The sequence below is a fragment of the Rattus norvegicus genome, chromosome 12 (genome assembly GCF_021556685.1).
Source record: "Rattus norvegicus strain SHRSP/BbbUtx chromosome 12, alternate assembly SHRSP_T2T, whole genome shotgun sequence".
NCBI lineage: Eukaryota > Metazoa > Chordata > Mammalia > Rodentia > Muridae > Rattus > Rattus norvegicus.
In genome coordinates this window covers 45467896-45480348 of record NC_141545.1, presented here as the reverse complement: position 1 = coordinate 45480348, position 12453 = coordinate 45467896, and the positions used below count along the sequence as shown (strand labels likewise).

The window sequence follows — 12453 nt, the reverse complement described above, 5'->3', positions numbered from 1 at the left end:
AGAGCTTCAGCTGAAAGATAAGGTCAAGCCGATCCCAGCACACAAAGGAAACCAAGAGGGCTGGGGAAAGGCCAAGCGTGACATGACCACGCCCAGGTCCACCTGCCACCCATCGGGGTGTTGCTTCTCAGCTGCAAAGTATGCCCCTTGTCCCAACAAGCTGAGCTTGGGAAGGAAGCTCATGTTTAATAAGCACTGGCTGACATCACGCACTTGCAGGCTGAAGCACGTTGCTAGTTCACCGCTCACTACAAGTTTCCACACTGTGAGGGGCCACTTCAGGAAACATCTCCGCTGCACTAAGGGATGTGAGCGCCAGTCAGACTGAGTGTAAAGAATGCTGGAGAGTCATGTTGCTCATCTTGGAGTCTCAGCACTGAAGGAGAATCTGGAGCTTTAGAGGAAACAATGTGTTTGGCTTCAAAAACAGGGTAAGCACATAGGCCAAAAGGCTCTCCCTGGAAAGGATGCTGACAGGTCTCTGTGGACAAAAGAGGAACAGAATGTTCACTCAGTGTAAGGATGCTGGCTGTGCAGAAAAACAGGAAAAAATCTGCAAGGATAATTGGAAGGCGTGAGTCCTGCCTGCCTAAGAAAACAGTTGCCAGGACTCATGTCAGGAAAGGTCCTTGCCTGCAATGACTACCTTAACTCACGGTGAAGAGTACCACAGACAACCAGATGCAACTGGAGAAGCCTCAAGCACCTGTGGGAGTCACTGCTGGCCTGTGAGTAGCAGGCGCACGCAAGGGAAGAGGTTATCATTCAGAGCCACCCTGGATGGCCTCCTTCCTTTTCTTCTACAGTATTGTGCCTGGCCACATGGTGAAGAAACAAGAGGAAAAAGTCTCCTTATCCTCACACAAACAAAGCTAGAGCAGGTGAGGAGGGGTGAGGCGTGCTCTATCAAGCTGCGGGCTTCTTCACGGTGGGCTGCACTAAACACTGGCCTTGAGATGAACATGAAGTGCCATCTTTTGTTTTTATTCTGGGCATAAATCACAGCCTCCCAACAAATGCCTATTTCCCATGCTCAGCACAGAAGACAGTCCCACTGCAAAAGGCCTGCAGAGCCTGGGTGTCAGCTCCTTTCTCTTCCTGATGCTATAGACCTCCCTGTCACTCTTAAGGCTGCCTGTTGGTGGCTGACCGCCCTTACTTACCCACTGTAAGCAGACGCTCCCAGCATCGACAAGAGGACTAGAGAGTGAGACTAAGTCCACACAGTGGAGGACTCAGACAACACGCAAAGCAGCATCACCTGCCCTAGGGCACCTAACTACTGGGAAGTTTGCTCTGACGCATGGGGAGAAGATGAAGCCCACAGGATGCAGTGACACTAGCACTGTCTGTGTTGGGCCGTCTGTAAGGTCTGGAGGCCGGCACTGTTTCCAGCTTGAACTGTAAGAACGCAAACTACACTGCAGGGCCAGAGTTTTCTTTTAAATCACCATTCTCAGGATTGCCCCTAAACTCTAAAAGGACTAACAATGTCAGTTCAAAACAGTCCCCTCTCCCGCTTCCATGAGGCTGAGCTTCCCCGTCCCACTACTCGTTAGGGAATGGCAGGAGGGAAAAGGAGGCCAGGCACCAAAGAGGCACCAGCAGCTCATGACACACGCACAACCACGGTCAGGAGTCCACACGCTAACTTCTGTGCAGCTGGACTGCTGTGCTGACGGGGCAGAGCCACTGCAGTCCCCCAGATGAGAGAGAAGGCTGCCTGTCACTGGCTCACAGTTGAGCCCCATCCTTGATGCTGCCTCTGGCCCGAAGGGCTGCCTCACCAAAGTGCCATCCCCCCAAGAGTCTGCATTGAGGACAAGGCCACTCACCTCACTTCTGACCTGGATGGCCAACCCACTAAAGCCATACGTAAATCTACACCCGAGAGCTGACTCTATTAAGTCCAACCTCCCCCAGTCAACCGGAGAGTCCATGTCCTATGCGGAGTACGAGCAACCCCAAGGGTTCTTAGTGCACAGCTGCAGAGAGGAAACCACCTTCCGACATGCACTGAGATGAAGAGCACGCGGGTGAAGAGGGATGCTCTCCTACGCTCCAACAGAGGAAACAGCTAAGTGCCTGGCTAGAAGCTTCAGCATGTCATGGTGTTTGTCCACACAGGAAACACCTCACCAGAGACTACATTACGAGTTTGGTCAACCCTCTGGCAGGACTCAATGACACTCTGACCCAAGCTGTAGCTCCACAATTACTCCGAGCACTTAGCTGCTGAAGAAGGGTCCTACGATAACACCAAGCCACTCCTCCCATGTGTACAGAGAATGTGCAGACACATACTGCCTGTATTTGTGTGTGTGAAGAAAGCCCTCAATACTAAGGATGCTGCCAGGCTGCCACCCAGACACCTGGAGCACATTGCCAGCCAGAAGTCACAAGCCACAGCAGGACAACCCCATGACTGACAGACAACACGCATGTTCTCAGGAAAGAAGGCACAGAAATATTGAAGGCAATGTGACACTGTAGGACATGAGCTGACAAGGGTGGAGTGCGGCTCTCTAAGCTCAAGCTCTAGACAAAGGAAGAACCTCGCTGGTGAGGCTGCACTTTATGGCTTTCACCACCGTGCCAAGAACCAGCCTCCACCTTAGTGACTCCTGTCTGACACTTAAATCACACATGGCTTGTTTTAATGTTCAGGGCACCTCCTAGAACTAGTGCCCCCAAATCCCATGGACAGGACTCATGGATCTTTCTCAGGGATGCTTTATGCAAGTTACACGTTGAGAAACACGGCCCTAAATCATGAGCAGATAGAAAATCCAGAGAGGAATCACACAAAGGGGCTGTGTTACGGCTAAGGTCAGTGCATCCTGATTTTCCCAAAGTCTATTGGCCTCACTCCAAAAAACGCTGAGACAAACTGTGATGGGATCTGTCCCCAGAGAGGCTAATGTCCTCGTGTTCTACTATAAGCCTAACTCCGTAAATGGACAGCCTTTGTACTGTTGTGTTAGAAACTTAATCTGCCTTCTCCTGTTCAGCAGAAGAGGAGTAACTGTAATTACTAAGACCAAATCAGAGCAGGGGGAAGAACCCGACCCGACTCCAAGATGCACTGCACTTCCCAACACGTGTCTCTGGGGCAACCGCCACTCGGGCGTGTTCTCTCTCTCTCTCTCTCTCTCTCTCTCTCTCTCTCTCTCTCTCTCTCTCAATGGTGCTTAAACAGATCTGCAAGGCTAACTCAGCTGACCCTGTGATGGAGAGACCTGCTATCTACACGGTTTATCAACCCTCCACACTGCACAGTCCCACCGCAGGGATGGATGGCGTCCAGTCTCACTGTGGCTTGAGAAAATCAGCTGGTAGACTGGGGAAAGTCACAGCCACTCTCGAAATAGGCACTGTTCTGTCTTGAAACACGTTTGCCTGCACAAGCAAACAGGAAAGTCCAGTGCACCAGACACCAACACAGGCAACACTGGAGCTACCTCCCCCGCTTCTGCTCTTCTAAAGCCCCACACATCGGTACAGGAGGCACACATCGGTACAGGAGGCACACATCGGTACAGGAGACACACATCGGTACAGGAGGCACACATCGGTACAGGAGGCACACATCGGTACAGGAGGCACACATCGGTACAGGAGGCACACATCGGTACAGGAGGCACACATCGGTAAAGGCAAACACCACCCAGCTTAAATCAGTGCGCGAACTGTGAATTCAGGGACATGCCTAGTGCTGGGGGGAGGGAGGTGCTATTAGCAAATGTATGAGAAACGGCCACTATATTGAAAGAGGTAAATCTTTTATGGAGATAAATCATCGCATATAAAGCAGAATAAATACAGGAGATGGTCCCGGAGGTATCCCAGCCTCATTAGTAAGTCAGCTACTTAGAGCTTAGGAATCCTTTCTCTTGCTATAAAGAGAGGTTAAGTTCCTAAGCAGTGCACAAAAAGCTGATTTATCTCTTCACAGTGAACGTAATCCCAAGCAGAAGTAGTCAATCAAGCCGAGGACTGCCCGCAGAGACAAGCCACCTACAGAAGCTAACCTGCCCAGTACGTCACACTGTCCACGCCTGGGAGACACCTGAAATTTACTTATTTAGAACTGGTTTCAAAACTGCGAGGTACACTCTAATTCCTCACGTGCTGGTGATTTCCCAGGAAATCCCTATTCTTTCCAAACACACGAGACTGTTGTCAGAGTGGCTGAGACTTTCCCCAGTCTACCAGCTGATTTTCTCAAGCCACAGTGAGACTGGGCGCCATCCATCCCCGTGGTGGGACTGTGCAGTGTGGGTTTCTCCATCCCAGGGTCAGCAGAAGGGAGGTAGAAAGGGCAGTTCTGAACTCCCAGGAGACTGGGCGTGGCACTGAAGACAATCTGTGTGGCAAACAGGCCGGCCTGTGCTTTCAGAGCCCAGCCGAGTCAAACTAGGATCCGAGATTGAGCATCTGGACTGGACAGAAGGCAGAAGAGGCACTCACAGGAAGAGGGTTCAACTCAGGAAGTGCTGGGGAACTGTTTGGTAAATACAGCACAGCCCACCATCAGTGTCTGCTGTAGACTATGTGGAGCTTGGTGTGAGAACAAGTGAGCTAGGGTTCCTGAGACAAGAGAACTTTAACAACTGCGGGGCTGCAAATCAAGGGAACAATGATGATGATGATGATGATGGTGGTGGTGGTGGTGGTGGTGGTGGTGGTGGTGGTGGTGATAAATTGTAGGGGCTGGGAAGGTGACTCGGCCGGTGGTCAAGAGCAGTTACTGCTCCTGCAGTTCCTAGCACCCATGTCAGATAGCTCACAACCCCCATAACTCCAAGGAACCTGATGCCTGTGCTGGCACTGTGCACAGACTGACATATAGATACATACATCATTTAAAATAAAGAACAATTGCAAGCATTAAACTAAGTGCAGGGTATGACCTATGTGACCACTCAGCTTGCATAACCATGAAGCCACTGGCACCAGAGAATCTCTGCCAGCCCCTCCCCCAGTCCTCCGCAAGCAGCTTGGCCTTCCAGAGAGCCTTGCAGGCAGCAGTGGGTAAGACTGAGCCCCTCTCCTTGAAAATACTCTCCACGCTGCCTAGGGCTTCTTCTCTCCAGAGCACCTGTTTGCCCGGCAAGTATCTACTCAAATAGGCCAGACTTTGTCTTGTTCACTGCTGTATCCTCAGAGCTCAGAATAGTGTCTGGTGCTAACGAGCCACTTAATGAATATGTGGATCGAGGAGAAAGATAGATAAGTGGGTAGATGTGTGTGTGTGTGTGTGTGTGTGTGTGTGTGAGTGGATGGGTGTGTGTGTGTGTGTGTATGTGTGGATGGGTATGTGTGTGTGTGTGTGTGTGTATGTGTATGAGTGGATGGGTGGGTGGGTGGGTGTGTGAGTGGATGGGTGGATGGGTGGGTGGGTGTGTGAGTGGATGGGTGGATGGGTGGGTGTGTGTATGAGTGGATGGGGTGGGTGTGTGTGTGTGTGTATATGAGTGGATGGGTGGGTGGGTGGGTGGGTGGGTGTGTGAGTGGATGGGTGGGTGGGTGGGTGTGTGAGTGGATGGGTGGGTGGGTGTGTGAGTGGATGGGTGGGTGGGTGTGTGAGTGGGTGGGTGGGTGGGTGTGTGAGTGGATGGGTGGGTGGGTGTGTGAGTGGATGGGTGGGTGGGTGTGTGTGTGTATGTGTGGATAGGTGGGTGGGTGTGTGAGTGGATGGGTGGGTGGGTGGGTAGGTAGACAGATGAATGCATGGATGGACGGACAAAGCCCATACCTCTTTAAGGAGCAGAACCTTCCAGTAAAGACATTCAAATTTGTTATAGTCAATACAGAGAGATCATGAAGAAAGGCCCCCCAAGCAAAGGCCTGATGGTTCATGAATAACTAATTATACTAATTCTTTATTCCATCCAAAAATAAAAGCATAAACATACTTATTTTAATTATAAAATCAAATCAAAGGTTTAACAGAGGTTTTGAACTGAGAAGAAAATCTGGGTCTTGGTTCCGAGCACTGCACACAATACTCTCTATAGCTCATGGGACATTAATTTCTAGTAATGCTGGAAAGAAAGATGTGGGACAATCATCTTGGTCTTTCAATGTTTCTCTAATTGTGTGTCCTTTTTCTTCACATTTCAGCTATGAGAAATGTGTCTCTACATCACAGCTCAATAAAATATATTTTTCTTTAAGTGCAACATTTCTAACATAGTCTTCAAATGTCTCTATCTGATTTACTAATAACCAGAGATGCCAGATAAAAACATGACCTTCTCATGATTTACTTCAAAAAAAAAAAAAAAAGAAAGAAAGAAAAGAAAAGAAAAGAAACGCTTCAAGAATTTGCACATCATCCTTGCACAGGGCCATGCTAATCTCTTCTGTATCGCACCAACGTTACTACATGTACTGCTGAAGTGAGCACACTGAGTAACATTCTTAAATGAATGGCATTGATATAAGAACATTTTAGTTATAAAAGAAATTCGGTCTGAGGGGATTAGAGCTAATACAGTAAATGCAATTAAACTGAGCCTTAATAGGAAGATAGAGAACAGCAGAGGTGGGGAATCACTCCAGCCTACACCAGGAGAAGCCAGCAGTGGGGTCTGAATATGAGTTGGGCTTGCCTCCACTAACACCAATCTATCAGTCAAGGAGCTGGAGAGGCCAGTGTAGAGTCCAGGCTGGATGCTGACTCCCCAGCTCTGGCTCAACAACGAGTACAGACCTGCTGGGTGAACAGGAGTGAGCACGGATGCAGATCTGGACCAATCTCAATCAGTAATTGGCTTGAGATGGCTCAGATGACCCAGTCTGGACCAATAAGAACGCAGCTTTAGCTGCGCCCCACAGAACAGATGCTGAGCTCGCCCAGCACTGCTATGCTGGCAGATCACACACAAGGCTGCAGCTGCTAGCCGTCCTCTCCTGGAGAGAGAGGGGGGGGGGGGAGCCAATGTCCCATGGAGAAAGCCAGCAGACAATCAGGACTGGACCACAAGGTCCCAGCTGGGAGACACCACTGCCCAAAATGAGCATCGCCTCCTGGACACGTCCATGGATCCAAACACATGGGTCAACAGATCCCAGTGGGTGTTTTTAGGCCAGTTTGAGTTGGGCGTCTGTGTCTTTGTGGATCAGATGTGATCAACCACCTAAACAAAATTCCACCAAGCAACTGGCAGTCACTAAAGAAGCTTGAATAAGCGTAACTAAAATGCCACCACTGTCCACAAGGAACCTGGTTTTGGAGGGGGGCATGAATGACAGTAACTACTGCCTCGGGGATTCGACATCCCTTGTACTGGCCCACCCAAACCTGCCAACTGCCAGTATGAGTATTCACCAGCCACTCCCATAAGCGAGCTGGCCAAGTGCTGCTACTAAAGCTTCTCGTTAAGAAGGCAGGGCTGCAGAGAGGCGCTCCAGTTTCACTCCAGCTGTGCTTGTCCATCAAAGGTTCTGGCCTATATCCAGCCAAAGATACTCTGACGCAGCTGTGCCCAATGGAGAGCAACTTTCCTCTTGGTTGCCCTCGCACTAGTGATTTTGCAGTGAAGACAACGCCCCCAAAAAATGACAGGGGCTGGAAATGTAGCTCAGTTAGAGGAATGCTTGCATAAGGAGCTGGGTTCAACCCACAGTACCTTGGGGGAGGTAGAGGCTGAAGAATCAGAAATTCAAGTTTACCCTCAGCTGCAGCATGTTCAAGACCAGGCTGGGCTACAAGAACCCGTCTCAAATAGGAGGTCTTAGTGTGGCACAGCAATGTGACAAGAACCAGCTTCAGGTTTGCACACTCTGCCTTGGCTGCATCATCCTGTTGGTTCAGGAATCCCAGGGGAACCCCACCTTCCTTTCCGGGAGTTACTCCTTCTTTAGACACTCTGGGAGAAGCACACGATATCAGATCCTGCCAGTGTTTACCTTGCAGTGCTGGCACACTTAAACCATTGTTGCTATTGTTCTATTTAGTACCAACTGGTAGACATGGGAAGTCTGCAGGGTGGACTGCTCTAACTATGACCTGTACGCTCACACCCCAGGATTCTACTCCTGAGCAAATAACCAAGAGAAACATGTACACATCTCAAGGGTCAGACGAAATGTTCCTGGCAGCACTATGCCCCAAGCCATCTACCATCTAACCAAAGTTATCTCAGTGTTGGACAACTTGTCCTTAAGCTCTGCACAAGAACCCAGACTCGAGTAAAGCTGCCTGATGCCACTGCAGAGGAGTCAAAAGTGGAGCGAGTGCTCAGGCCCTGTGGATGAGGAGACAGTGAGGAGCATGGTGCGGACAGCTAGGACCCAGTCCTGTGGTCTGCTGTTTCAGATGAGCATATGCACACATGCTAGAGAAGGTGTCGAGCTGTGCGGTTAAGGTCTGTACCTTAGAATGACTACTAAAGTGTCCAAAGACAATTTTCACAAAAGACTTTTCACAAAAGTCTTTTCACTTTTCACAAAAGTTCCACCGAGAGAACACAATCAAAACCCACTTCCCAACACAACAACCACATCTTCAATTCCAGAACTGACAGGAGGATTTGAGTCAGAAGCCAGCCTGGTCTACATAGTGGCTGGCACCTGTGGGGTGGTTTGAGTGAGAATGGCCCCCATAGACTCATGGACTTAAATGCTTGCTCCCCAGTTAGAAGAACTGTTTGGGAAGGATTAGGGGGTGTGGTCTTGTAGGAGGAGGTGAGAAGCCTTGTCAGGAGGAGAGGGTGGGCTCTGAGGTCTCTGCTGGCAGATCAAAAGGATGCAAAGCTCTCAGCTCCTGCTCCAGCACTATGCCTGTCAGCTTTCCACCAGGATTATAGACTAAAGCTCTAAAACTGTAAGCAAGCCACCAATTAAATGCTTTCTTTTATAAGAGCTGCCTTGGTCGCAGTGTCTTTTCACAGCAAAAGAACTAAGATACCTTATTTGTTGTTGTTGTTGTTTTTTAAAAAAGGAGAAAAAAGCTCCTTGATGTAATGTGTACTTTGGCCAGTGACCACGCTGGGATACAGAATGGTTTTATTCAGATCATGTATAAACTTTAAGTAAAGAAAACTGAACAGTTGGAAAGAACACCCTACACTACCCACCATGTTTAATATCTAATTTTGGTTGCCACTATAAAACGAATCATCACAAAGCTGTCTCGGAAGACATGGAACAAAATTCCTGATGAACTAGGCAAGACCCCCACACCTACACAGTTGCCCTCTGACCCCATGTGCTGTGGAGCTCACATTTACTGCCACAGGGAGCCGAGGTTCTTAATAAACATCACTGCCATCTCTTAGGCTGAAGATACAGGATGAGTTCACTGTCCTTCAAAACCAAACCTACCTTCCTCCTGTTCAGCTACCAGGACACGTAGAAGACAGCCAAAGGAGAGGGTTGTTGGGAATGATGAAGATATTGTCTGTGAAGCACTGGGCAGCCAGCACTGTGACCACAGCCCTCGGGAAGAAGAGACACGAAAATAAAAAGGCCAGGCCAGGGGGGAGGAGGCTCAGTCAGTAAGGCACTCGCCTTACAAGTGTAAGGACCCTGCTTAGACCTCCAGGACACATGGAAAAAGGCAAGCATGAAGACATATGCCTGAGATACCAGAGAAGGTGGGAAGAGAGAAGAAACAAATGTCTGGAAGTGCAAGGGACAGCTAGCTTGGGCTTTGTGACAACGCTCCAAGCCAAATAAAATGTGGAGGTGCCTGAGGGTCAACATCCGGGGCTGTCCTCTGCTCTCCACATGCAGGCTGAGCGCACAGACATCTACAGGAAATCTCAACCACCCTCCTCTCTCATACACACACACACACACACACACACACACACACACACACACGGGGGTTGGGGGGCAAAGAAAGAATCTAATGCCAGTCTAAGGTACACAGTGACACCTTGATAGTTAAGAGCAGAATCTGTCATCCAAGGGTCCCAAATTCTATTCCTAACACCCATGTCAGGTGGCTCAACCTGTGTAATTCCAGTCACCTGAGCACACAATGACCCATGGCGTCTTCTTTTGTACAGATGTCACTAATTGGAGAGCTGGCTGCTGCTCAGAAGAAACCAAAACAGTTCCTAGTGTGGTGCTTCTGGCTGGGCAGAGGAGCCTACTATCATTCACCCCTGGGACAAGACACAGGGAAGGTTTTTGCCAACTCCATATGAAACTTAAGAGTCTGGTATGCCCTGGACCTTCCTCCTAGGTCCCTGACACTTTATTTCTGATTCTGGAGTGCTGCCTGAGTGTGAGGCTGGAAAGTCTTGTGTATTAGGATTTCGGGTCTATCTTAGTCAAGGTTTTTAATTGCTGTAATAAAAACCATGACCCTAAACAAGATGAGGGGCGAAAGGGATTTACTTGGCTTATATCTCCACATCATAGTCCATCACTGCAGAAAGTCAGGATAGGAACCTGGGGCAGGAGCTACTGCAGAGGCCACGGAGAGGTGCTGCTTACTGGCTTCCTCAGCCTGCTTCCTTATGGAAACCAGGACCACCAGGCCATGGGTGTTTCTACCCACAATGAACCATCCCCTCTCCCACCAATCCCTAATTAAGAAAATGCCCTACAGGTTTGCCTACAGCTCAATCCTACGGAGGCATCGTCTCAGTTGAGGCTCCTCCTTTCCAGTCACTCTGGCTTGTGTCAAGTTGACGTAAAAACTAGCCAGCACAGAGGCTACACAGCTGACGGTATCTAAACCCCCACGGGTTCTCAGTCATCAGATGAGCTACTTCCCCAGGCTGCTGCTTAGCAGGTCTGAGAGGACTCAGGAACCTACACTAAGGCCAGGGGGATGGGGGTCGGGGAACTCAAGCTTCACTTGGTGAAGTTAAAACACAGGAATCCAAATTCAATCCCCAGAATTTCTCAGTTGGGTAATTCTAAGCAAATTGAAAAAAAGAAATAAAATAAAATTTAAATAAAAATACCATTGCCTTGGGGTCCGTATGTAAAAGGAAATAGTTATCTACCTCATATTATGGCTACTATAGAATCAAGGCAGAGCACCAGACACTCGTTTAAAAGAAAGATGGCCTTAAAACTCAATGTAGAAGCATTTAAACAAAACTTTCCATTGCATAAAGTTAACCATTTTTAAAAAAGTATGTGTCTGTGTGTGTGTGTTGGGGGGGGGGGGCTGTACTCATGTGTGCAAGTGTCCATGGAAGCCAGAGACATTAAATATCCTGAAACCGCAGTTTCAGGAAGTCGTGAGCCACCTGACATGGGTACCAGAAACCCAACTCCAGAAGAGCATATTGCGCTCTTAACTACGGAGCCATCTCTCCAGCTTGATCCTGTTATTCCTCTAAACAACTTTCACTCACGGAAAAGTATTCCCTACTGAACTGTAGAATTGTTCTTTGGCACAATAAAATATAATAAACTTAAAAAAAAAGAAAAGAAATGTTCTTTGAACCTGGTTTGAGTGAAACCATTAAAACCTTCTGTTCTGACCTAACTCTTAACCTGAAAGCCATGGATCCATGTTAGGGGTTCTTGATTTGATTCTATCGACTTGGTAAATGAGGCTGGGGAAAAGGGTTTCCTGATTCTCCAAGAGACCCATGCCCTCCAAAGGCCTCCTAAAAATGCTGACCAAAGGATTCTTCTTCGCCATAGTCCTTTCGTTCCTTCTGATTTATGGTTGCTATTTTTCTTTAAGTAACACGTTACGTTAGGAAAATCAAAGAATACAGAGAAAAGTGAGCATAATTTCCGTCCTCTGCTTTTTCTTAACCTCCCTCTCCAGAGTCAACCTTTCTGACAGGTTAAGGACGTTTCTAGGGCAGGATTTCTCAAACTCATCCGCAGTCCTTTATGGGTGGATTCTCTTTGCGGGGTGGGGAGAGGGTGTCCTGAACATTGGTGTTTGCGAGCATTCTTCTACCCTCTTGCAAGCCCAAGACCGCGCGCACACCTACTGTCAACACCCTAAAATGTTTACAGGCAAAGCTGCCAGAGGAGAACCACTGCTTCCAGGGATTACCTGGGTGTGCAGGATCCCTGCTGTACCTGCGCCCCTAACCCCACAGGGTGGGCCACAGGGAAAGCCATCTCGCCTCTGTCACTCACCAAGTCGCGGATGAGCTGGTCCACCAGCGGCTCGGGCTCCGCGGCGTCGCGGTCCGGGGGTGAGCGCGAACGGCTGGACACATCCTTCCTGTCGGTCCGGCCGGGCCTGGGCGCCGGGGGTCGGCCCGCGCCCTCCAGCAGACCCTGCGCCAGCCCCAGGTACCCCGAGGCCGGCTCGCCGCGCGCTCCCGCCTCCGGTCTCCGGGGCCGCCGCTCCCCAGCCTCGAGCCGCCGCCGTCGCCTCAGCGCCTGCGACTGCGCCAATTCCTCCTGCCAGCGCTGGCGGAACTCCTCCAGGTTATGGTCCTCCATGCTTGCCGCTCCCAGGCCTACGCGTCACCCAGGGGCAGCCAGCTGTGGACGGACTGTCCATCC

General features: G+C 49.6%; 1 protein-coding gene and 1 non-coding gene across 2 annotated transcripts in view; both read right to left on the bottom strand.

The window, feature by feature from the left end:
• Positions 1–12445, bottom strand: part of Fbxw8 (F-box and WD repeat domain containing 8) — a 90608-nt gene extending 78163 nt beyond the window's left edge. The window contains exon 1 of the mRNA NM_001107145.2: positions 12079–12445. Within this exon, the coding sequence (NP_001100615.2) occupies positions 12079–12390 (312 nt within the window). The 5' untranslated portion in view covers positions 12391–12445. The remainder of the gene's footprint in view (positions 1–12078) is intronic.
• LOC120096099 (U6 spliceosomal RNA) lies at positions 6307–6412 on the bottom strand. Its single transcript, XR_015634994.1, has one exon. It is a non-coding gene; the product is annotated as a U6 spliceosomal RNA (small nuclear RNA).
• Positions 12446–12453: the final 8 nt, after the last annotated feature.